Consider the following 27,049-nt stretch of genomic DNA (forward strand, 5'->3'; position numbering starts at 1 on the left):
AGTTTGCGAAATCCAACATGCTTTGGAACTCCCTTGAACGAGTTTGGTGATGGCCAGTTTAGGATCGCATCTACCTTGTGTACATCCATACGGATACCATTCGGACTGAGAATGAAACCAAGGAACTCCATCTCGGAAACATGGAACAAACACTTTTCAAGTTTGGCATAGAGCTGGTGCTGACAGTTTTGCCAGTACGGATCGAACGTGTTTGACGTGGTCCTGCTTTGATGCGGAATACACTAGGATATTGTCAATATATACCAAAGCACAGACATCAATTAATTCCCTTAAAACATTGTTCATGAAATATTGAAATGCAGCAGGCGCTTTGCAAAGGCCAAAGGCCATTACTTGATATTCGTACAGGCCATACTTGGGACGAAAGGCAGTTTTTCATTCGTCACCCTTTTTAACTCAAACAAGTTTATATGCTCCTCTTAGGTCTAGTTTTGTGTAGATTTGGGCGTCCTTGACTTGATCAAGCAGTTCGGGGATTAACAGCAAAGGATAGCGATTTTTGACGGTAATCTGATTCAGCGTGCGATAGTCGATGCACGTTCTTAAGTCCCCTTCCTTCTTCGGTAAGAAGAATAGGGGACTGGCTGCGGGGGACTTCGACGGACGAATGAACCGGTTTGCCAGGTATTGGTCGAGATAGGACTTCAGGTGCTGGTTTTCTGGTTCTGTGAGTGCGTAGATTCGTCCACAAGGGATCTGTGCGCCGGGTATCAGGTCAATCTGGCAATCATATGGTCTGTGCGGTGGTAGGGTATTATCTTGTTCTTTCTGAAATACATCTTGAAAATCCTGGTACTCTCTTGATAGGGTGACGGCCGCCCCTGTTCCAAGCGTAGAGGTTCTGGCGTCAATTGGTTGTTTCTCTTGATAATAACAGGTTTGAGCACAGGTCTCGGAGAAGGTCAGCTCCTTTGCTCGCCAATCTATTCAAGGATTATGAGCTACCAACTATGGCATCCATAAGATCAGTCGGAACTGAGGCGCCTTGATGAGGTCGAAAGCGATAGATTCTTGATGCCCACCCTGGCACAGAAGGGTCAACATTGCAGTGCATTGGGATACTGGACCAGAGGCTATTTCCGAGCCATCGACAGTGGTTACCATTGTCTGTGGTTAACTTTGGACATAAAGGAAGTCCCATCTTTGCTGCGAGATCTTGGTCTATGTAATTTCCGACAGCTCCACTGTCTATGTACGCTCTTGCTGCGTGCATTCGCGATGGTTGCTGGTGATTGATCAGGATCACAGACAGTGCAAAATGGGAGGTCTTTAGTTCACTTTCTTCGATCGACAAGTGGACCCCTACACTTGCCAGGCTGGGCAGTTTTCCGACTCCTTGGTGGGGTCTTCCTGGTCCGTAGCTTCTACTGTTCTTCTTGGCGGCTTCATTGGGCACTCCTTAAGGAAGTGACCCGATTTTCCACAGTACAAACAGAACTGCTGCTGCCTCTTCTCATCTCTTTCCACCTTAGTCAAGAGGGATCTGATACCTCCAATCTGCATTGGTTCCCCTGAGCCTTCTGTTGATCGAGAAACATTGTCCTTCGAACGCACAAATAGGACGAAGGTCTGGTCTGGCTCGATTGGCTCTTCGATCTTGCAATCTTTGATCTAGCTGAAACACTAGGTTAATACATTTTGCACAGTCTTGAGGGGGGTCCACTACTTATGCGAGAACATCCTTTAGCTCTCCCCGCAGACCACTATGAAATAACGTGGTTCTCTTCTCTGCCAGCTGTTAGGGAGAATTCTCATTTATGGTTAAATTCCCTCACCTAGTGAGTCCCCCAGCAGCTTTGCTGGACTTCTGGAGTCTATTTTTTTCCACCCGGTAAGAGTGAGAGCTTTTCCCACACTCTTACCTGTGTTTTGCTATGTGTTTCCATCTGTTTTTTGTGATTGTGGACTCTGAAGTACACCACTTCAGTAGCCCCCTTCTTTGTGTGCGTCACACAGCACCTTCAGTGCCGTGGCACAGGGTTGTTTATGAGACTTCCCTCGACTCCATTTATGAGACAACTACTGTCCCCCAGAAAAGGGTAAAGTTACCATTAACTTTACTTAGTCAATCTACCACAGATCCAGTACACCCCATCATCCATGGAATACTGGAAAGGGTCAACTCGTATCCCTTTTTTTCATCTGTGCCTCCTAGAGGATTGTTTCGCTCTTTTAACATTTAGACTTGGCTGGTGGCAGTGGTATCTACCCTAACTTTTCTACAGCGATTATATTAGATAAACGTGGTACTGTTCTTGGCTATTATATTAGCCTCGAACATAAACCCTCTTGACCAAATCGTCTTTCTTTTGGCTCCGGTTGGGTTTATTCGCCATTTCTTTTTGTTAAAGTCCGTCTTGTGTTTTACTTTGCGCGGCAAACTAGGTTCGCCTGCTTTGTTCACTGTGTTTTGGCAGGCTTCTGCCCAGAAGCCCTCCTCAAGGCGCCTGGGTGTCTAGGTGGGCTGAATGTGAGTGAGGGGTGTAGTCACCCCCTGCACAGGGTATCCTAGGAAACCCAAATCGCATTTTGCCATGATTGGCCAGGGTAGTTGTCCGGGCTGGACAACCCCCCTGTTGGGTGATTGACAGCCAGGCTGTGTGAATGGGGGTTTTTCGGATAAAAGGCAGGTCTCTTGGGCTAGAAGTCAGAGTCGCCACTGGAACTACAAGGAACCGAAGAGAAGCGGAGAGAACGACAGCTGCTGCAACTACCCCGTCCCGGTGAAGCCCTGCTGCAGTCCTGAGCCATCTGCCCTTCAACGACTCAGAGAAGATCCAGTCCGGAGTCTTCTTCCCTTGAGCTTGGTGGGGATAACCAGCTCATCTACAGCCAGAGGATCCTCTTCCGTGGTCGAAATCGCTGCACACTGCTGTAGTGGTTGGATAGCCACCTCAAGAGCCTCTCCTGTTTTTAAGGAGCGCACCTTTTATTCTGTGTCGCTGCTGCCGGCCTCATCCCTGTGTGGTGCAGACCCCCTTCAGAAGTCCTCCTTCTCGACGAAGCTCCAGGAATCGTGGGTCTGCGGGAAACCAACATGAACAACTGCCAGGGCACCAGCTGCATCATTGGAACAAGTTACTGTGTTCTGTTGAGGAAACTGGGTGAATCCCTTTTTTCTTCATTTCCAAGGCTTGACCTTGTCTTCCCTCCTTCTTATAACTTTTGCTTCCGAACATTGACAATATCCAAGTACTTTTGGCTCTGTTGAATCGTGAACTGTTAGACCGTGTGATCTTCGGCAACTGGCCCCGGTGTCTTCGACCCTGGCTCCGGTCCTTTGACTTTCAAACTCCTGTCTCTGAGCGTTTCTTGATTCTGCGTGCCTAACCAAAATATTGCCTGTGATTTTTGCCTCCAAATCCCTCTGGGTATCTCAGGCGCTAAGAGTGTTTTTGCCCCGGTAGCATTTTATGTCACGGATACGCGTTTGTTTAGTAGACGGAACTGTCAAAGTGATCGCATTCGTATTTGCGGTAACGTGTTTTTGTGCCTAATACCGGTTCATTCCAACACAGGGTGCTTACATTGAGACTTACTGTACAAAGTGAATTGGTTAGTTGTAATATATTTAACATGTGGCTTTTATTGAACTTTAATAGAAGTGTTGTGTTTATAACGAATGGTTTAAAAATAAATGTACTTCTATTTTTCTACCTGAAACCTTGAGTCAGTGTTTGCTTGAGTCACAGTAATTGTGGTCCCTTTGTGTAATCTCTGCTACTGCTCATATACTCTTGAGATAAGCCTGGCTATGACACAGTAGTACAGGCTTGTACCAAAGGTAAAACTTGTATCACCACTTGTAGTCTTAATTGTGTGTAGTGGTCCCTAAGGGCACTGCACAGGATTCTGCCTAACACCGACCATTCAGCTTCAACTGCAAGTCTATTGAACGTGGTGATGTATGTCAATAGGTCTTGGTTCCCTTGACGAAGGGATAGAAGTTCGTTGTCTAGGGCCTGTCCATGAGTACGACAGGTGAAACGTTTTTCCATTTCCTTCTGAAATCCCCTGAAATCGTGTAACAAATGATAGTCTTGAGTCACAAATGGTATAGACCCGTCTGCGGTACTTCCGCTCAAATAAGATAGCACAAATGCAACCCGAGACTGGTCATTTGGGAAGGCCCCGGGCCTGCAAAGAAAGTGCAGACGGCACTGGTTCATAAGAGTTGCATACTTATTGGGATCTCTGGTGAATCGCTCTGTGAATCGCTCTGGCGGGGCCAAGGGAACTGCCCCAGGAAGGGTTATCTGAACAGGACTGGCTGATGGTACTGGTGTAGTAGGCACATTTCCCGGCAACGGTGCATGTCCCGCTTGCGACTGGAGAAGTTGTCGACTTAGGTCATAAGTTCGCTCTTTAGCAACTATCAACTCTCTCCTGAGGGAGTTGATCTCCTGGCGGGCTGCGGGCACTTCGGAGCGCAACTGCCCCAACATTTGGGCTAACTGGTCGGTTTCTGACATTTCCATGACACCCAGGTGGATTAAGGTGTGAGGCTATGCAATCTGTAACGCTCACCTGGTATTCAAGGGGACGCCACTCAGCCTGTCCGGACTTCCGACCACTTCAAACACTTCCTTGGAATCTGTTCAACCAAACACGGGGTCTGAAACACATGATTGCCAGAGGTCAATTCCCTATTGGTTTTGCTCGTCTAAACTCCCCTTCTTCCGTGGGTCCCAACCTTCTCCCGGGTTCTCTCCTCACCCTGTTTTCTGATGTGGGGCACTATCCGTCCTGCCTTCGGTGCAGGGGTGCGTTGGGTGATGCGGGCTGGATGGTGCCTAGTTGCTTCACTGGCACGGGCCCGGCGGACAGGGCTTGCTGTGACTTCAGCCAGACCGGTAAGTGGAATGAGCCTTGCGAAAAGTCTGATGGCTCTAGTCTCTTTAAACTATGTCTTTCCTTCCTTATGTGGCGAAGGTCTTGAGGATGGTGAGGCGCTGCTTAGGTGAGTAAGAGCGCGGTGTGATTCTAGTTTAGGTGCTGCAATAACCCAGCGTGGAAGCGAGCCGAGGAGGTGAACTGCAGTGAGTAAGCGCGAAATGCAGAGCCTCGTAAATGTATTTTGCGCTAACCTGATGTGTCTTTTGCCTTTTTCAGATCAGCGGAATGCTCCGGAACAGAAAATGTCCGATTGGCAGGAATTCAGCTAAGGAACTAACTCTCCTTGTAGTTTCGAGAGGGTAAAGATATTGCTGAATGCTTACTATTGCTCTTCTTCTGTTCCTCTCCCCTTTCGTAGGCGCGACGTGCCGAGATGAAGATTACACCGCCGTTGGAATCCGCAAGACTAAGAAAGAGCTGGGCAGAAGCTGGATCCTCTTCAAGTAGAGTATTGTTAATGATGTTCTTGTTCTTGCATGAGCTGTGGCGCGGAAGAAAGAAGTTCTCTCAGAGATTCGAGCACGGTGAGTGTCACGCTGCAGGTGCAGAGAAACGCAAAGCGAGTTTCTTGTGCCGGGCGTGGTTTAAATACTCTGTAGGTATCCCAGATATCCCTGGGCTGAGCCACACCCAAAAGGATAGACTGCCCATTCAGTTCAAGGAACTGAATTACATGGGGGCATCCATTGACCCATAATACATTGCAAATCCAATGTTAAATAGATCTTAGGGCTATGTGTGAGATTGGTGCCAAAGGGGACAAGTCAGAGTCCAAGTAGGTCTCTGGGGAGATGGAGAGGCCCTTAGAGGCCAAGTAGGTGATTGTGGCCTGGCTCCAGCCCGATATGCCAGAGGGCTGGGGGATGGAATCGTGACAGGTTTCCATGAGAGGGCCTTGATCTCTCCCACTCGTCGTGCCGAGGTGATGGCCACAAGAAAAGCTGTTTTACACAACAAAAATGCATAGGCTGGAACGGAGGACGCATGAGCCTAGTCGGCACCATATTGAGTTCCCATGCTGGGGCTGGAGCCTCCACCAGCGGGAAAGAACGGAACAGTCCTTTAACAAACTCCTTAACCAGACGGTGTGACCATAACAACGATCGTTCCAGAGTTCTGGTGTAGCAGGAGATAGCCGCCAGATGAACTTTGATGGTGGCATGAGCCAGTCCAGCTTTGGACATAGACAGCAATGAGCGATCTGTGTACGGCACCAAACGGCAAACCTCTTCCATTTATGTCCACAGCATTTAAGAGTAGACTATGCTCCGGCCTTGACAAGCACCTCCTTGCAGTCCGCTGGGAGATTGTAGCCCCCCCGAACTCCAACGCTGCAGGAGGCAGTCCTTCAGGTTCAGGGATACTGGGTTGTGGTGCAGAATTGCGCCTCCTTCCCTGGAAAGAAGATCTGCGACTACTGGAAGCTTGACTGGAGGGGATGCTGCCATTCTGAGAAGGTCCTGGTACCATATCTGCCTCGGTCATGCTGGTGCGACGAGGATCATCCTGCAACGGGACCGTTTCAGTTGATTGAGGAGTCGAAGAAGCAACGGCAGTGGAGGCAGCGCATACAGAAACAGGCCATCCCATGGTAATGAGAATTCGTCCCTCATGCTCCCCGGCTGGGGCAACCTGCTGGCGAACCTTCGGCACTTGGTGTTAGTCACCGTCACAAACAGATTGATCTGGGGATTGACCGATCTGCAGAACAGGTGATCCACTTGGTCCTGCCGAAGTTCCCACTCGTGACCAGAGCGCAGCTCCCTCCAGGGAGAGTCGGTGACTGTGTTCTTCATTCCTGCCAGATGAAACGGGATGAGGAACATCTCTTGAGCTACGGCCCAGTGACATAGGTCCTGCACCTCTTTGGAGAGCGCCGGGGATCTGGTGCCCCCCTTCTTCCTGAAGTAAAACATTGTGGTGGTATTTTCCGTGAAGACCTGCACCACCTTGGCCTTAAGGGGCGGAAGGAAGGACCCAAGGGCCCAAAACACTGCTCGCAGCTCCAGAACGTTGATGTGCAAAGTCTTCTCCTCCGGCAGCCACAGGCCTCTTGCGTGAAGACTTCAGGTGTGAGCTCCCCAAACTTCCAGAGAGGCTTCCGTCGTGACCGTCTCTTGATGACGGTCCAGGGTCTGAAAATCCATGCCTCCTGAAAGATGTGAGCGAAATCCCCACCACCGTATCGCTCGACAGAAGTTCTCGTCGAGTGTGATCTTGTCCTGGAAGCTTCCCGACACTTGTATCCAACGGTCATCGAGAAACTCCTGTAGTGGACACATCCGCAGCTTGCATAGTCGGATGAGGTAGATGCATGACAACATCATGCCGAGCAGAGACTTGATGGCCAACAGCCGTTGCACTTGCCCACGATGGCTGCTATCCTTTCCTCCAACATGACATTGTTGAGTCGGGATCCCAGAAACAGCGCGTCCTGCGATGGAGTCAAGCAGGATTTTGCACAGTTCACCGAGAACCCCAGATCAGTCAGTAGGCGGATGGTCCTCGCTGTGTGGTCGACGGCAATGTCCTTTGAGTTTGCCTGAATGAGCCAGTCGTCCAGGTAAGGATAGACGTGGATCCCTTGTAGAAGCAGCTGTGCCGCCACAGGTGAAAACCCTTGGTGCCGACTTCAATCTGAAGCGAAGGGCCTTGAATTGATAATGTTGCCCTTGAACCATGAAGCGCTGAAACTTGCGGTGCCCCTTGTGGATGGGAATTTGTAAGTAAGCATCCTCCTAATCCAGTCCCCTTCTTCTAGCTGTCCGAACACGTGCCGAAGAGTCACCACCTGGGACTTAAAGTACTTGGTTAGACAGCGGAGGTCTAGGATGGGCTTCCAGCTGCCGGACATCTTTTTCACAAGGAAGTAACGAAAGTACAATCCAGAGCCTCTTTGGGACAAGCTCTATCGTGCCCTTTTTTAGCATGGCCTGCACCTCCAGCTGCAGCTGAGGGACGTGGTTTTCCTGCCGGGACACTGGTGGTATAGCGGCACACTTCTGTTGAAATTCCAGGGTTTGTCCGTGGGCGAGAGCATCCAGAACCCAGCGGTCGGTCGAGATGGACTTCCACACACTGACAAAGCTCGCCAGGAGACCTCCCACTGGGGTGCACGGTTGAGGGCCTGACACCACAGCCAGTACAATCCTGCTTTGACGTCTAAGCGCCGCCTTGGGGACCCTGGCAACGACGACATTCTCCTTCAGACTGGGCACGGCCCCTGTTCTCCTGGGCCGAAGAGCGGGAGGATTGACGGTAGGACGAGGCACCGCCACTGAAATGGTCTTCCTATTGACTCTCTTTCTCTTGGCCATGTGGCGCTGGTATAGGAAACCCTGTTTCTTCTTCTGCTCAGGAACGAGCAGAAAGAGCTCCGAAGCCGTGGAGATCATGGCGTGAAACAAGCATATCTCGTCAGGTGGTGAAGATCAGGGCGGTGGAGACGGGAGGAAGACCAACCCGCCGTCATTGTCCGTGCCAGTGCCTGATGTCGCTGTGTCAGGATCCGTCTCATCCCTCGGGGGTTGCGAGGGAGGCGAAGGGTGGCAAGGAGGTGGAGGGACAACTTTCCTCTTCTTGGTCGGTAGTTCCCCCATCGGCACCGGCTCCCTGGGAGGGGCCACAGGTGTAACAGGCATCCTCGTTTGCATCTCCGAGAACGGAGTATGGAAAACAGAGAATGACAGCCGAGATATCTCCAGGTGGCCACTGAGGCGACGGAGGTGAAGGTGAAACCGGTGAATGCGGCGTAGGCTGGTCGCCCAAGCCCTCAACGCCCTGCTGTTCCTCGTCGGTCTCCTCGTCGTCCCCTTCATCGTCGCCCTCACCAGAATCCTTGCCGTAGGGCCTGCTCTCGACGCACCCCTCCTCCTGGATGGTCTGGAGGCAGGTAAGCTCCTCCCCTGAGGAGATATCCATGCCCTGGAGTACTACCGCCCCCCCACCCCCTTCTCTGCGACCAGGCGGAACGGTTTAGGTGAAATGACTGTCATCATCATCTCCAGTGTCTTCTCTATGGGCTGAAAAGAGGAATCCCTCCTGCCAGGCAGGGATACTCTTGCCTTTGGGGTTGAGTCCTGAGGGTCCACCACGGCGGCCTTCGCGAGGGACACCACCACTCCTTCGATGGAAGGTTGGACCTTCGTCGGATACACCTGGGCCTTCACGGTCTAGGTCGAACCTGCAGCCTTCGCCTTAGGGGAAGGGTCAGTGCCCGGCTCCCCCTTGGCCTTCTCCGGTAGGCAGGTCTTGGGCTTCTCCTTGAGTTTGCCCGGATGGTCCGACTTCCTCTTTGACGAAGATCCCCGAGCGTTGGCTGGTGATCGAGGCCGCTGGTGAGACTGCACTCGCCCTGGCCGCCGAGGAGACCGTCTTAACGGCGCTCCCAGTGACAGTGGACTCTGTGCTTAGCCTTTTGTTGGGCCCCGTGGGAGGAGCGCCCTCAAAAGGTCTTAGAAGACCGCTCAGCTTTCTTGGGAGCAGGGGAGGTATGCTGCTGGGACCCACCCAGAGCAGGGGCCTTGGCCTGTAGCCACTTCTTGAGCCGCCAATGCTGATCCTTCAGCGTGCGGGGCACCATCTTCAAACAAAACGCACAGTCCTCCTCCACGTGCGTTGGGTCCGGGTACAGGCAGTAGAGGCACTTGGAATGCTTGTCGTTCAAGAAGACATTCTGCAAGCTGCAGTCGGAACAAATCTTGTAAAGGGGAGCTGAATCATCCTTATCCTCCGACATGTCCATGCAGCATAGGCCTTGAAGAAACTTCTGGAATCCTCCACGTAGAAACTCGACGAAATTCGGCCTTGAGGTACGCTAAAGAATCCAAAAAACGGGTCCCCGTTAATCAGAAGGTATATCGATGGAGCATGAGGCTCGATTAACCGAAAAAAACAGTAAAACTCTTCCAAAAAGCACAAAACGCAGTAAAAGCTAGAGAGCTAAGCACGCGGACTCCCAACACTTGAACGTGCGGTAAAATTCTGAAGATGGCTGCCAGGGGAGGGGCTTATGTAGAGGGCAGTCATTGGCTGGGGGCAGTATAACCCAGAGAGCAGTGATTGGTTGTTAGGAGAAAGACAGTTCAGAAATGAAACAAACTGATTTTCTTTTTTTACAGAGGATTCCCAGCCGGACGACGGGGAATATTCATGAGCATGAGAATCCATCCTGGAGAAATGGCAGCCCATGATCCTGAACCACACTAAGGAACGATGCAGCTGCCAAATTGGGACGTGTAGGTATGCGTCCTTCAGATCCAGGGAGCACATCCAGTCTCCCCTGTCAAGTGTTTCCGCAATAAGTGTTGGTGTAACCTTCTTGAATTTTTGCAGAGGAAGGAAGAGATTGAGGGTGGAAAGGTCGAACACAACTTTCAGGCCAGCCTGGTTCTTTTTCTGTATGGTGAAAATCCTGGAATAAAAGCCCAAGCCTCGCTGGGAGGTTGGGACTTCTTCCACAGCCAGGCTCTCGACGAGCGACCAGCTCTCCGCCAGCAGAGTTGCTGTCCCAATCTGTGGGAGAGGAGGGGAGGCGGGAAGAGAGGAAGGTACCGGTAGGCGGTACCCGCAGAGACTACGGAGAGGATCCCGGGGTCCGAAACATTCTAGTGCCAAAATTGCATGTGAAAGGCAAGCCTGCCCCCCACCAGAGACACGTGGACCTGAAGGGGCGTGTCAGGCCTTCTTTCCCTCTCAGGCTGTTGCTCAGGACGTGGATTGGAAAAAGCCCTCACTGCCCCCTTTTGCAGCTTCCTCCGGTGCTGACTCGGAGAACGGTCAGGTTGCCTGGACCTTCGTTCTTGAAAGCCCCGGAACCTGCCAAAGGCCCGCCCCTTGTTGGAGCGTTGCTGTGACTGGGTGTAGGCCTTGGGAGTGGCCTTTGTAAGAACAGATAAAGACTTTGCCGTTTGCGAGCTGTTCATTTTTATCTTATTCTTCATCCGTGGTGGAGTGAAAGAGGTCACTAACCTTGAAAGGAAGGTCCAATATATGTTATTGGACGTCAGGGTTAAACTTAGTAGCCCAGAGCCAGGCAGTCCTTCTCATGTCTGTGGCGATGCAGGTGGCCCGGACAGAGGTATCTATGTGGTCCACGGTGGATTACATGTCGTCCTGCGCTACCAGCCTAGCTTCTCCTAGGCCCGCCTTGAAGCGCACTTGGCTCTGAGCCGGAAGATCTGGGAGGAAGTCTGCTATTTCCCACCGGAGCCTTTGGTTAATGGCTGCCAGCAAGCATCCGCATTGGCTTGACGCAGGTGAAAGGAGGCGGTGGAGTACAGCTTTTTCCCCCGTACGCCTCCAAGATAATCTCCTCCTTGCCTAGCAGCGTCGAGGACAAGGTGGCCGAGAACAACTGAGGTTTAGAGTAGAGTGACGCTGCAGCGATCAAGGATGAGTGCTGTAGAGGATGCGCCGAAAGCAAGAGTGTATCCCCCTCAAACTGCCGATACTTGGCGTTGAGGCGCCGAGTGACGGGTTGGGCCAAGTGTGGCTTGAGCCACTCCTTTTTGGCCAGGGCAACTATCTCTTTCTGCATCGGCATCCCCGTTCTGGTAGGGGGTCTTAGGGTGAGGACTTCTGCCAAGACCCCCCCTCCTCGGGCTGCTCTACGTTGGGCTGAGGAAGGCCCAAATATTCTGCCAAACCTGCAAGAGGTTTGTGGAAGGCCTTGGCTGAAGATGGCGTGTCGGGGTCGTTGTCCTCGTCATTGCCCACCAGAGTGCTCGGAGGGTCCGGAACTGGTGGAGTAGTGCTTGGCACCGTGGGCTGCGGTGTGGATACCGGAGCCGGTGGCAGCTGTTGTGGAGCCGCCTGTAATGTGGGAGGCAGGGAAGCTGGAATCGGAGGAGCCGGCTGGGGCAGCGGTGGCTGCGTTGGGGCCTGTGGCAACGGAGCCATAGGAGGAATGACTATGGGTGCCGGTGTGGTGACCTGGGGGAGCATGTCACTGATGCCATCCCGGAGGATGGCCGCCATCTGGGGATTTTGCATCAGCCATAGGAACCTTTCGAAGAACCTGTCTTCGGAGGCTATAGATGTGGCAGGTGATATTGACGGGCACACACTGCCTTGAGAGCAGGGGAAAAGAAGCTTGCAGTCCCTCAGCACTGACCCCGGAAGGATCCAGAGACCCCTGCGCCGCGAGGCCGGTAGCTGGACTATCCTCGGTATGTGTGTTGGTGCTAGAACCCAAGAGGTTTGTCCCGGTCGGGCGCTTCATTGGGAAGGAGTCGCCCTTACGGGGTGCAATGGTGAATAGAGGCTTTTTCTTCGGCCTCGAGTGATGTTTGACAAAGTCCTTTAAGTCCTCAGGAGGCGACTTCTGGAAGAGCTCCCTCCAACTAGCTAGCCTGTTCTTCAGTGCCCGTGGAGTCAGTGCGTCGCAGGCGGAACAACCTTCCAGCCATGGTCAGGGACAAGGCAGCGGAGGCAAAGGGCCTGGGGGTCGGACATAGGGAACAGCCCTGTGCAGGCTGGACACCTGCTGAAGTCGACATGCGCTGGGGAGTAGCGTGGCGCCGGAGGACCAAGTACCCAATTGAAAAGAAAAAGATAGAAGAATATCCGGGGAAGAGCGTGTGGTATTACATGGGCGAAGCCAGGTGAGTGCATGCTCCCAGTGCCGCACGCCTCTAAATTTAAAGGGTAAGAAGATGTTTCTTGTGAAAAAGGTTCCGTCTCCCGTCCCTCGCGAGGGATGCCCATACTGTATGGAGGAAAAGGGATGGGTTGCAAGAGTAAAAAGGGAGGCCCAAAGTTAGTACTTGGGTTCCCGTATTGTGCACTACCGAGGCTTTGGACATAGCCTGCGGTTGAAAGATCACACAATAGAAGGTAGGACACGTCCACTGCCACCGGCCAGAACTAGGAGTTTGTCTATGTAACTAAAAAGTCACAAGAGCCGAGAGAAGGGGGATAAATAGGTATCCCTTCGGTACTCCACTGAAGGTGGTTGAGCCAATCTCTCAGACTATGAAGTTTTAGGAGACCTACTAAGTATCTCTCTATCTGTACGAACTGTAGTTATTCTAGGAAAAAAAAGAATCTCAAAAGAAGGACCATAAGGATCCTCAGCAACACTGCCCATAAGGAGCTGTGTGCTGCAATAGTAAAATACATGTCTTTAAAGGGTATGGAGGAAAATGGACTCCATAGGAAAGGTACAAAGACTAGAGTTCCAAAAGAAAGAGCCCCTCAGAATGAAGGAGTGGAAAAAGGCTCCACTCATTCAGCATTTCAGAGAAAGGTCCAGAAGTCCGTCTCACTAGGAGAGGGAATGAAGCATACAAATTATACATCTCCGTAACAGCGACTTCAGTCCAAACCTTGTATAAATGGAGGACTCCTGCAGCCATTTGAGAGATCATTGGAGCAAGACCCCTACAAAGAAGTGCAGCCCGATAAAGAGCCAAAGACGACCGCTGCAGCTGACCAGCATTGCTTCCAACCAAGTCCCAGGGAAGCATGCTCCTCCGTCCTGATCTCACCAAGGCCCTCTCTTTAGTGCTTCAACCAGTGGGAACAAGTCTCGATCTCTGCTCGAGGATGCATGCCTGCCGAGTTTTCAGAAGTGTCCCTGGAATAGCCAGATTTCTCCAGGGCTACCTCACTGCAGCTGTGGCCATTCCATGTGCATCCTTGGAACTTAAAGGATCTTCAACTTGTGCTACAAGAAGCCTGCTCCTGCAATTTCAGCCTTCTTGTCTCAACAGGAGCCGTGCAGGGCCCGCTCCTTTGTTTGTCAACCAAAGCGCACCCGTCCCCATTTGACCATTGTAACTCCCGTTGAATCCAGTCTTCTTCGATCCATGGAGGTCTCTTGAGGCCACTTGATCTACAGAAGTCTTAATTTCATGTCAATGGTAACCAGCTGCCAGTCTCTGGAACCGTAATACACGTACTGCAACCGACAAACTAAATCCTACATACGAAAAAGACCTCTGCACCCACGACCCCTGGACCTCCTCGACCAGGCCAAGCAACGAAGAGGCCCTAATGAATTGGTCAACCACACAAGTGCTCTCTGGGAAAATCAGAGTAAGTGATGCAAGTAACATATCTGTTCCGTCCCCCACTTCCTCCATATTGTTACATGAGAGTAAAGTCCTGACTCAAGCTCTAACTAGCCTGAATCAGATAAGTCCCGGTTTAGTCAAGGATCCTCCCCTGGGCCTTCTCTAGTGTGGTGGGAAGGAGAGCTACCTGAACTTTTGGAAAACGTAATCGCAACCACTGGCATTACTGACTTCAATAATAAACATTCAATAATACACATATCGGAACAGTATATCTTGTGGAAGCAGTGGCTCTAACGCACTAGGCCTGCTTCCATATTATTACTGAACGTATTGAGAGTTAAGCATTTCATTCTAGGACTACTCCAAAATGTTTTCACTGCAATTTTCTACTTAACTGTTAGAAAAGATTTCTCTTTCTGCAACGTTCCCCTCCAGAGTTTCTATGGACTCTCAATCTTTTTGCTATGCTTTTTAACCTGTTCTGACTTTTAGAGGGGGGAAGTAAAGCCTTCAGCTTAATTTCCCCTGCCTTTTGCTCATTTGTTATGGGGAAATCAAACAGTCCTTCAGACTATCAGTCCTCCCATTTGCAGTTGAAGACCTTCCAAAGTATACACTGAAGCTGGGCATCTGAAATTCAGCATGAAGGCGACTTACACCACAAGCTGGTGACCACCAAAGTTCTGCTGCAAAAAAAGAATGGCAATGGTTCTAGCGAGGTATCCTGCTAGAAAGCTGGTTAGTCCACTGGGTGGTCCAGGGACACTTCTGAAGGCTGAATCCTCAAGAACACATTGAGACTGGTTGGTCCCACCATTCCAGGGCCTTCGCAGATCAGCTAGTCCAACTGGGCTTCACCAGGCCAGGCGAAGGAAGGGATGGATGCTGGGTCTCTTTGGGAGTCTTCTTCAAAAGGCTGTTCTTTTACTCTTGGCTCCAACGCTGATGTGAAGAAATGGCTGCAGGAGGAGTCCTATTATCCAAAATTCAGCCTGGAAGCAAGTTCAAGCCCACCAATGGTAGTGATCTGCACCATTCAAACAGCCAATAATGGTCCATTCAGTGACAACTATTGGTTTCACTCATGCCCCACATCCAGACTCTCAGGCATCAAGAGGTGGAGTGGGGACCAGACAGTGCCACTCGCTTCCTTGGCCACACACACATATACAGGCATCACTAGCCAGAGAAAGTCAAGAGTCTCTCCTCCTCAACACCTAGGTCATTGCGTAGCCCCCTGCACCACCTGACTCGCTATACGCCGCCCTCCCTTTCTCCCCGCCACCCTGTACAGATGTACCCGTCCTCTGTGCCCCTCTGTATCGTACCCCCCGCTGTATATCTGTTCTGTTGTCTACCTCTGAAAAGTGCTGTTAGGCATCTGTACTGTTGTGTACCTCTGCAAAGTGCACTGCTGCTTCTCAAAGTTAGGGCTGTGTTAAATAATAAAGCAGGAAGAAGGCCAAACAACAATATGGCCAAAGAACAAGAGAATATTGAGGGGTGGCCATTTTAGGGCACTACCAACATTTGGATACCATATGCAGTAAACGCGAATGTGCACACTAGAATTAACACAAACATTGTACAACTATAATTGCTGCCACCAGCTTGTCTTTAGGCACAAACAAAAGTAACCAAAAATCCCAAGTGTAAAATACTAGGGTGATACAAAAGTATTCCCATTGCACTGCATGGTAAGACGCTGTGTGCAATGTTAAAAAGTAACAAACGTATAAAAGTCAAAGGGAAGTAGTTTTCCAGTACTGACAATCTGAAAGACTGATCAGTTTCCCCATAGCAAAAGGCCAGGCGGGTAAAGCTGTAGGCTTCACTTCCCTATAAAAAGTCAGGACAGGTTCAAAAAGACATCAAAATGTTTGGGGGTCCATAGTCTCTTTCCAATGTCTCTAACTTGCAGTGGTAACGCCAATACCCATAACTTTGTTTTAGACTGGCAACATTGTGTATTACAATTTTGTTCGGAATCACTATTTTTCATATTACAGCGTTGTGACCGCTTCCCTATTAATGCCCTTTATCATACGTCTCTGTGCTAAGCAATTCCCCACTTTCTGCATATATCTCGGCTCATGTCTGCCACTATACTGCATTTTTCTGACTATGTGCATATTGATTCAAAGCCATAGTACTTATGTCGTTGGTGCCACGAGCCGCTTAGCTTAGCCACGTTTCATCTGTTCATGGCTATCTTTTGCTGCTTAATTGCACTATACCCCGTCGCCTCAGTCTCTACACACACGTAAACAGTTTAGCAACTAATGCGGTATTGAGCTGTCCCTGCTCATAGGAGTGCTCGCGAGCTGAATGCTCTGAGCTGTACTATGTGAACCGCCCCCTCCTTTCACTACGTTCGTGCCTCTTACCTTACTAATGTACCAGCATTGCGTACCTGAATCTGCCGAAATACTTGTTGAATTGCCTGAACCATGTTGCACCAACAGTAATTCAAGTACTACTGCCTGGTTTCCTCTGTCGTGTGTGTGATTATTGGCTGTACCGACCACTCTCCTAGCTTGCTGTCACAACTTGATTGTGCTCATCTGTCTCTAGCCAACTGATTCGTTACTGTTTCAACTGCATTTTAGCTGAAATGATATGCGCCAAATTGTGTATGGTTGTTTGTCTCGCTATACCAACAGTAATTCTAGCTTGACCTGAATGTGCCTAATGTGCCTAGCTGCTTACTTGTGCCCAATATGGCTAGCTGCTTACTTGTGCCTACCTGACAACCTCAATTGACCTAGCTGCTTCCTCATAAACGTACTTTGGATGACTATACCACATTGTGTAAACATACTTCCTAGTCAAATGATTGTCATTTACACTGCCAGCCTACTGACTGCACTAACAGTATGCTAGTTGTTCTCACATAATTCTGCCACATCTATTGTCCATCATGTTTATGTGCAATTTAGCGCAGCCCCCTTTAATGGTATTACTACTCCTAACCATCACAGCCTGGGTGTCTCTCTATGCAGCCCAACGAGAACTTGTTACTTCATTAGATTCTAGCACTTTTTGCCATGATGGCAGATCTTATCTATAGCCCTATCGCAAATCAACTACCACAACAGTTACTGAAACCACATAGCCTCACTACGGGACACCCCGCATTATGTGTTAACCTGCTCAATGACATCACTGCAACGACTAACCAGTACCTTAATGCTCCTGCATTATGGCTTGAACACTTTGCAAAGAAACCCACACCTAACCAACCGTGTTCACCATTCCTTAGAAACAAAAGATTAGATCTAGATTCCTTTGACATTGTGGTCTTATTAAGAATCCTTGCTCCATGCCCAACCCTCCTCCTCTTAGCCGTAGTCACCAGTTACCTCCCAAACCTATCGCTAAGACTAATCCTAACACCACAATGCCATTATGTAAAGATAAACAGATTAAGGGCGCCCTCGTCAACACTAGATCCCTCTCAGCGCACGCATTAGACATCGCCGATCTTATTAAGACTCAAGAGCTTGACTTCATGGCAATATCAGAGACTGGTTACATGCAGCCTCTGGACCTGCACTCACCTTGGCGATACCACCCGATTACTCAATCACTAGATGTGACTAACACCTCACAATCTAGAGGAGGTGGAGTTGCCTTCATTCACAAAAATTCTCTTGGTTTGAGAGCTATACCCAATGGAAACATTGACTCTGCCGAGTTACTTTCGGTCAAACTACCACTCTCTCCCAACCAAACGGCCACCACGCACCTTATCTACAGACTTCCAGGCCCTGCAACATCCTTTGTGGATGAGATTACAACTTTATTACTTGACAAATCTAAAACTAAATCACAAATCATCCTCTTAGGGGATCTCAACTTGGGCCACCAAGATCCTAACACCTCACTGCATTAGACTTTGCTGATACCCTAAACTGATTTAGGATTCACCCATCACATCCTTGAACCTACCCATATCAAAAGGGAGGACTCTTGATTGGTTAGCTGACGCTAAGTGTAATATTAGTCTACAATCCAACTCACCTTGCGCATGGTCAGATCACCATATTATTACTTTCAACAATGATGCAGCCCTCCACCTACAATTGCGCCTGCCCTCCCTACCAGAAACAAGAGGGGCATAACAAGAGATAAATTACTCCCTCTTATCCTTCCTACTCTCAATAAAGTTACCGATTCATGCTATGATCCATCGATCTTAGCGGATAGATACAATCACGTCATGCTACCAGCCCTAAATTCTATTGCCTCCTTTAAACTTAAGAAACCAAAACCTCACATGCACCTGAACTTGTGGTTTACACCACAGCTAAGAGTGCTGCGCAAAGCTAAACGCAGCGCTGAATCCCGGTGGAAAAGCCATCTTTCTGATGCCCACAAGGACGGTCTCATCCTAGCTTCCCTCAATTACAAAGAAGCTATCTTCCAGGCTAAAAAGGAGACTTATAATAAACGCATCACGCAAGCAGACTCAAACACTAAAGAACTATTCAAGATTCGAAAGGAACTCGAATCATCTGCTATGCCCCCAGATACTTGTACCAGAGATAGCAAATGGTGTGCAAACTTACAGACAGTGCTACTGGATAAAAGTGCATCCCTCCAATCTAAAATGAAAGTCAAACAAAATTGTCTTCAGACGGATAAACCTCAGGCCACCTCCCCTACTGACATCACCCCTAACACCAAACCCTTCTTCTCGCCACTTACTATTGCGTAAGTGGAAGGTATCGCCAACAAAATTAAACCATCCAACTGCCAAGGGGATTCATGCCCTGCTCCTATTATCAAGGAAGCTTCCCATGATCTAGCCCCTTTTATCACGGCCCTCATAAATTCATCCTTCAAAACAGGTATTGTCCCGGACAATCTCAAGGACGCCTGGTTCATCCCTCTGCTAAAAAAAAAAAACATCACTATACCCCAGTATACCAACAAACTACAGTCCTATCACTACTGTCCCTTTCATGCTCAAAATATTAGATTGTGCAGCTTACCTCCAGATCCAGGACTATCTTGAAGTTAACAATCTCCTAGGGCTGAGAAAATCTGGCTTCCGACCTAGGCATGGCTCTGAAACGGCTTTGATTGATCTTAAAACACAAATCGAGGTCTTGAAAGAGAATGGGAAATTAGCCTTGTTGTTACTGCTAGATCTCTCTGCTGCTTTTGACTCGGTCAATCACCAAATCTTGTGCCAACACCTCAGATCTGCTGCCCACTTCTCCGACTCGGCCACTGCCTGAATCAGTTCCTTTCTAAGCAATAGATCCATGTTTTTTCCCCCCTTCAGCCTCCACTGACTCTGCTCCTATTTACTGCGGGGTCCCTCAAGGCTCATGTGTGCCTCCTACAGTTTACAATGTGTTTACCAAACTATCTGGGTGCCTCATACAGCAACTATGCTGATGACACCCAGATACTCATCCCCATCACGGGAGACTATACAGCCGATACCAAATCTTTGAATGATGTATTCCTGGTCATTCACGCCTGGATGGCCCAACATGAGCTTTGCCTGAACGATGACAAGACGGAGCTCCTCATATTCGGTACCACTCAACGCCTTAATAAACTAAACCACTCCTTTAAGTCTTTCTGCATTGACGGCAAGGTCATAAAGGTCTCCAAGGACACAAAAACATTAGATATCTATTTTGATTCCACTCTATCCCTGACCAGACAAACCTAACCAATGCAGCGAGGTCAGCCTCGGCCTACACTTCCAAACTTATCGCTGCCTTTAGACCTTTCCTGACCACTCCTAATTATATCACTTTGGCTAGAACTCTCATCATGTACAAGATGGACTATTGTAGCGCCCTCTATCTTGGCACTAGTCAGTCCAACATCAACAAACTACAAATCACACAAAATAATGCCATTAGAGTGGCACTAAATATTCCTAGAAACCAACATATCTCCGACTTCAGATCCAATCTACATTGGCTTCCAGTCAAGCACAGAATTTCCCTGAAAACTCTTGCCCTGACGCACAAGTACTTGGCCAATAAGGCCCTTTCCTACCTATCGAACCGCCTTACCCTCCACACCTCTGCCTGTCCCCCGAGAGCGGCCCAAGTACAAAGCCTATCCCTGCCTAGATTTAAACGACAAAAAGCTGGGGGTGTGAGTTTCCCTGTCCTGGCCACCAAGCTCTGGAACTCCCTCCCGAACGCCATTAGAACTGAGCCTTCCTTCCAATCTTTCAAGAATAAAACCAAATCATGGCTCTTCGCACAAAACATTTGATTCAGCCTGTATGACTAGGCAGACTATCCCCGACTTTGAGCTAGAGATTATGCTGCATTATTGTCTCTGTGTATACTCTAACTTGTATTTAACTTATGCTGTCATATTGTCAATTTGGTTCATAACTATATGCCTATGTAAATAGTTTTAGCCCAGTTCTATCGTTATTATATGTAATTGTAACTTTGCTCTACAAGATTATGCACCCTGAAGCCTGTGGGCCTGGAGCGCTTTACAAATAAATAACATACAAATAAAATACAAATAGAACTATGGAGGGAAAGTTGTCAAAAGAGAAATCTTTCCTGACACTCTAAATCATTGTATACTTGTTTACTTCTTTGTCTACCTGGAAATATTGGAGTGCGTCTCATTCTAGCCCTAGAACACACTCGCACCACTCACAAGTCTAAGCCTTACCTCCCGATCATCGCACCTTGATTCGGTTTGGCTAGACTTCAGTGCCTTTCCTGTTCACCATAACAGGTTGGCCTCCCAAAATCCACCCCTGGGCCGATTTTTTAAATCCATCTTAACAGGAGGTACACAGACAATTAAGTGGCATGAGGAATTGCATCATGAAATAATTTATCTGACAGATTTGTATTTCATGTGAAGAATTTTTTTTTAAAATCTAATGATGCCAGGATGTAATCTAAACCTTTTCACATCATGAAACAGTGATTAGTGCTATCAGAGAGCGGCATCACACTGCCTAGCTATGTCTCAGGAAGTGACTGCACCAAATATTTGTCTATAAAATGTATTTGGTTCTGAATGTATGTTGAAAAAAAACGCAAACATTTTAAATACTTCAAATGAAAATCAAGTTCTCACCTTCTAATCTCAGCATCGCTAAAGCCTTTAATATTTTCACGAGGGATGGTCCGTGGCCTTCCACGTTTCTTTGGTCGCTTACGATCTGATGTGGAATCACTGTCAGAACCAGAGTACCTTCGATTCCTACTGCGTCTACCTTCGCTTCCATTGAAGCTATTCTAGTATGTCAAGACAGAAAGCAAAGTATAACTTAAAAGATGGACTTAAAAATCCCAAACTTTGTCTAGGGAAACATTGACTGCATTAGAGCTCTTTATGTATTTTCTGTATATTTCATACAGTGAGTAACATGATGCTGAAGTGGAACCTGTGATACAAATCGGGTTAACAAATGCATTTAGGGAATGGAGAAGTCGAGAACTAGTACATATAGCTTTAGAGAGATTAGGGGTGAGAAAAAGCATCCCAATCAGTCAGCAGCTTGAATAAATGTCAGGTCTGCTGTGCCGTGTTGGACTGTGTAAAGAACAGCAGTGCATTTGCTAGGAAAAAGACTCAATCTTTCTACCATAGGTTAAACCTATGAAACAGAAAAACAAAATTTAGTTTCCTAAGCGCAGTTGCACACCAAGATAAAGTAGATGTCATGTAGAAAACCCTTTGGTCCCCAATATTTGTGAGCCCGCTTAACCTTTTGATGACTTTCAAGAATACTCTACACATTTTTAACCAGTGTGTCTCTATCCAGGTCTCACGAGGAACAACGCTATCATTTGTGGCTTCTTGCACTGGTCCCACCACCACATGAACGGTACAAGAGCTCCTCTTTGACAATCCTAAGTGGAACATTTGAGAGTAATCTAACCCATATAGATGACCCATCTTGCGGTTGGTGGCAGTGTTAACATATGTCGTGTCTGCACCATGTAAGGCCACTATACCACACAGAGTTCCATTCTTGATACCTAGTATAGCCATAAAATGGTGGCTCTAGTTTGTTTGAATTCAGTAAGTGTGGGTGAGTGTGTGGGATACATTACTCACCGCAACCGTATTTCTGATGCTTGTATCTGCTTAGGTTCACATGCTGTGCATAGGCCGACATCTAGTGGGAGCTGCAGAGTATTATAGTTTTCGAAATTCGAAAAGGGACGTTGACAGGGCGTGCCAATAATACTATCCCTAGTGTGACGTCCACTGTAACCATGGTCCTTCATGCGTCGAGGTCCCTCAGATTCTTTTCTGACATGAGGTAGCATGAAGCGTAGCTTGAGTAAAGATGTATCCAAGCAGATATGTATCAGACCAGCTCATAAGCATCCATGTGCCTTCTCTCCAAGGGGAGGAAGGGTGTGCGCATGTGCATCTAAGTAGATCCAAGCATCAGAAATACGATTACGGTGAGCAATGTATCCCTTCTGAGGCCTGTGGAATCTGCTTAGATCACATGCACTGCATAGATTAGCAAGCAGTGTTCGGAGAAGTTGGGGGGGTCGTGAGAAGGTTTAATGGGCGGACAGATGTATTAGAACCGCTTGTCCCAACTGTGTATCTGTCTTGGAATGTGTGTCATGGCAGTAGTGCTGAGTGAAAGTATGTTCTGAGCTCCATGCAGCTGCTTTGCAAATGCGGTCTAGGGGGACATGTGCAATAAATGCCAGAGTAGCTCCTGTGCTCCTTGTGGAGTGAGCTCTAGGCGTGAAAGGCAGTGTCTTGTCTGACAGGGAATAGCACAGTTGTATGCACCTAAACATCCATCTGGAGATGGCATTCTTGGAAATGCGATCCCCCTTCTCTGCCTGGGGCTACGGAGACAAACAGTTGGTCTGTTTTCCTTTGTGGTCTGGTCTTGATTACATAGTAAAGGACTGCCCTCCTTACATCTAGTTCATGGAGTTTTACCTCAGCTGAGCTTTTTTGGGTTCTGGAAGAAAGCCGGAAGCTCAATGGACTGGTTCACATGAAATTTAGAGAGGAATTTAGGAGAGAACCTAGGATGAGTACGTCGAACCAGCTTGTCCTTGTGTAGGACAAAAAGGATCCTGCACTGACAATTCTTGTAATTCAATAAGTTCTTACGGAAGTAATAGCCACTAAGAAGGCAGCCTTGTAAGTTAGGTTTTTAAGACTTGACATTGTGCATCAGCTCGAAAGGGGGTCCCATGAGCTTAGCGAATACTACATTGAGATCAAATCCTGGCGGCTGGTTTGAAACCGGAGGATGAAGTCTCTTTAGCCCCTCCATGAATGCCTTGATGACCGGCACCTTCCACCATGATACTTTATTGTGGGAGGTGGTGTAGGCTGACAAGGCTGCCAGGTGGACCTTGAGTCTAGCAAGTGGAGCATGTATATTAGAATGTGGTACATTCTATGGGGTTAAGTTGTTTAGACTTGCACCAAATTACAAATCTCCAATTGTCAAAATAACAATGTCTAGTGTTAGGCTTTTGTGCCTCCTTCAAGATATCCATACACCTCTGTGGTAGGTTAAGATGTCCGAACTCTATGCCTTCAGGAGCCATGCTGCCAAGAGTGTGGTTGAGGGTGCACTGTTAATCCCCCCGTGCTGAGTGAGTAGATTGGTCAGGCATGGGAGCTTGATAGGATCGCACATTGCCAGTTTGCGCAGATGTGGATACCAAGGTTGTCTTCCCCACATAGGAGCAACTAGGATGAGCGTCACTTGTTCCTTGTGGATCTTGTTCACCACCTTGTTCATGAGAGGAGTGGAGGGGGAAAAGCGTAATCGAATTTCCCTGACCAGTTCATCCATAGGGAATTCCCCTGGGAGCCAGACGGGGGAACCTGGACGGGAAGTCTGGGCATTGACTGTTTTCGCTTGTAGAGAACAAGTCCATTGTGGGGAAACCCACTGAGAGAAGAGTTGCTGTATGACCCTCATGTCTAGTTGCCATTTGTGTTCCTCTGATAGGGGATATCTGCTCAGTGAGTCTGCCAAAGAGTTGAGTTCCCCTGGAACGTGCTGTGACGATAGGAATATTTTCCGTCTGAGTGCCCATTTCCAAATTTGTTACGCTAGCTTGGACGGATTTGGAGAACGTGTGCCCCCCTGTTTGTTGATGTAAAACATTGCTGTAGTGCCGTCGGTGAGGACTTGCACTGACTGGTTCGCTAGGTGTATCTGGAATGCCTGAATGGCTTTGAACACCGCCAGTAGTTCCAGCAGATTGATGTGGTTCTGCGCTGTAGCATGAGTCCATATACCTTGAGCTGTGTGATGAAGGTAATGCCCCCCTGCCGGCGAGTGAGGCGTCTGTTGCGACAGTCGCTTGTACTTCCGGATCGTGGAAGGGTTTTCCCCGTCAACAGATTTTCTCTTGTCCACCAGCTAAGGTTTTGTAATAGTATTGGTGAAACAACCACTAGATCGTCCCCACTGACCGCTTGCCTGAGACCACTGTTTTGCAAACCACTTCTGCATGTGTCGCATGCGCAGGCGTGCGTTTGGTACCAGGTAAATGCAGGGCGCCATCAAGCCTAGCAAACGCATAGCTTTACGTACGCTTATCTGGCGGCCGGCTTGATAATGAGGAATTTGCAGTAACGTGTTTTGGACTCTTTCCTCTGATGGAAAGACCAACCCCTCTTCTGATTTTATTACAGCCAGCAGGAACTGTTTGGTCGTGGTCAGCACTCAGCTTGATTTTTTCTGGTTTATTGAGAAGCCCAATTGCAAGACAAGGTCGATAGTTCTTTGAATGTTTTGCCTGCAAACTTGGGGAGTCTCTGCTGTAATCAACCAGTCTTCCAGGTAAGGGTAAACTGGGATTGCCTCTCTGCGCAGGTGCACTGCCATCACCGCCCGCATCTTTGTGAATACCGTTGGTGCGGATGCTATTCCAAAGGGTAGCACTTTGAATTGGTAGTGCTGGTTTGCCATCTTGAACTGCAAGAATCTTCTGAGTGCTGGAAACATTGAAAGAAAATAAGCATCTTTCATATCCGATGTTACCATGTAATCCCCTCGCTTTAATCCCTCTGCTACTTATTGTGGCGTAGTCATGCAGAACTTTTGTTGCTTATCATATTTGTTTGCAGGGCATAAGTCTAATACTGGGCGCATTGTTAAATCTTTCTTTGGCACAAGGAAGTAGGTTGAATAAATACCCTTGTTTACCTGGTTGGCCTGGACGACTTCTATGGCGTCCTTTTGGAGCAGCATTGCTATTTCCCCGAGGAGGATGCGTTGGTCTTGCCCTTGAGTGAGTCTTCTAGCGTGGGGGATGGTTGCAGGGTCGCTGGATGAGCTCCACACAATAACCACCCGCTACGGTCGATAGCACCCATTTGTCTGAGGTAATTCCCTCCCATGCTTGGGTGAAGTTTGAAATACACCCTCCTACTGGAGAAGCATGGGAGGGCACCTGAAGCAGGTAGTCACTGTTTTGGAGGTGTGGTACCACTTCTAGATGAGGAGGACCTCCCCCAGCCACGGGTTCTGCGCTGCCCCCTCTGGTAACCTTGTGAGGCTTGGCCTTTGTTACCCCAGCATGTTCCCTGATTCTGATTGTAGCCTGAACCCCTCTGAATTTTGTCCACGTGAGTGACAAAAATTGCTATTGCCTCTCTGGCCAGTGGGTTTATTGGTTAGCTGGCCCAACGACTTTAGTGTATCGTATTCTTCTTTAGCAGTTTAAGGCATCTTCAACGGCCTTTCCAAAGAGTATGTTGGTCTCCATGGGCATATTAAGAAGTGTGGCTATTGTCTCTTGCTTGAAGCCGGACTGGCATAGCCAAGCGTGATGCTTAATAATTGTTCCCTCTGCAATAATCCTTCTTGCATAGTCGGCGGCGTCCAGATTACTTTTTAAGATGCCTTCTGCCGCCACAAGGGCCAATTGTGTCTTAAGGGGTTCAGGGGCTGATGACAAAGCTGAAACCTCATCCCATTAATGGCAGTTACAACTCGCCAAAAGAGTGGCGTTATTGGCTATCCTCGCCTGAAAGGCAGCCGAGGAGGCGACTTTCCTCCTCATTGTGATCAGCTTTTTATTCTCCTTGTCCAGAGGTGCCTCAGAAGATGCTACAAGAGTTCCCGCTCTCTTCCTTGTTGTTGTAACTACAGGAGAGTCAGGTTTGAGCTGTCCCCTGATGTACAGAGGGTCTGATAGAGCAGGTCGGAAGAGCTACTCGATGCAGGGATTAACTGCCTGCGTCTGGTTAAGCGCTTCCAGCCAGGGTTGTAACTTCGCTGAACAGACTGCAGGAAGGGGAATGAACTGAGTGACAGCCTTTATATCCCCCAAAATGTCGTCAAAGTATTTGTCTTGTTGGGTTTTCTGCGTTTTTATCTGGAAGTGCTCAGCTGCCTTGATGAGCATGTCGTTTAGTAGTGGCTGGTTATCTACAGGAGAATCTGCCACAGGAGGATCCTGGTTGACAGGAGAGTCTATGTTATGAATGTCTGGCTCTTCATCATCATCACCATAGTAAAGGTATGAGGCCTCTTGGGTTACAGAGGTCCTTGTTGTCGGTGTCCGGGTCATACAGTTCAATGACTCGGGGGAGGGGGTCAGTGGCCGATACAGGGACCTGAGAACTAGAGGGCGCTGGTGTGGGTGGGGTGGACTGAAGACTCGAAGTAATTAGGCTTTTTTTCAAAAAAGTTTGCCATGAAGGTCATCCTTTTCGTGACCCTATCGATATCCTCACATGTCCATTGGGCAGAGTTAGGAATGGACCTACGATCCAATGGAAACCTCTGATTCTGAAGAGTGACTGGGACTCGTGGTGAAGGCTGGCCCTTTACTTTAGGGCTGTAGACAAGGAATCCTGTTCCTGTGAGTCCTTGTGTGGGGACCAATCTTTATGGGACCTCTCCCTTTGAGGGGTCTTAGAAGACTTCTTCTTGGTCTCCCTCCCCTTTCTGGGAGGTGTTTTTTAACCAAATGGGCTAGTCCCACCTGTATAAGGTATTTTACTGTTTGACAAAGAATGTCCAACTTCGTTTACGGGATGATCCAAAGTTTCGTCTACCGACGTGCGACGTTGGGGAATGGATTTAGTCACGACGTCTGTTCTGTCTTTCGACAGTCGGGCCGGTCATCTGGCGATCG

At 48.6% G+C, this 27,049-nt stretch overlaps 1 protein-coding gene across 1 annotated transcript in view; it reads right to left on the reverse strand.

Annotated features, from left to right (window-relative positions):
* Positions 1-27,049, reverse strand: part of CHD1 (chromodomain helicase DNA binding protein 1) — a 2,212,767-nt gene that overhangs the window by 875,472 nt on the left and 1,310,246 nt on the right. Inside the window, exon 24 of the mRNA XM_069625454.1 lies at positions 21,027-21,187. Coding sequence (XP_069481555.1) covers positions 21,027-21,187 — 161 coding nt within the window. The remainder of the gene's footprint in view (positions 1-21,026; positions 21,188-27,049) is intronic.

The sequence above is a fragment of the Ambystoma mexicanum genome, chromosome 6p (genome assembly GCF_040938575.1).
Source record: "Ambystoma mexicanum isolate Mex_15411 chromosome 6p, UKY_AmexF1_1, whole genome shotgun sequence".
In the NCBI taxonomy this organism is placed as follows: Eukaryota; Metazoa; Chordata; class Amphibia; order Caudata; family Ambystomatidae; genus Ambystoma; species Ambystoma mexicanum.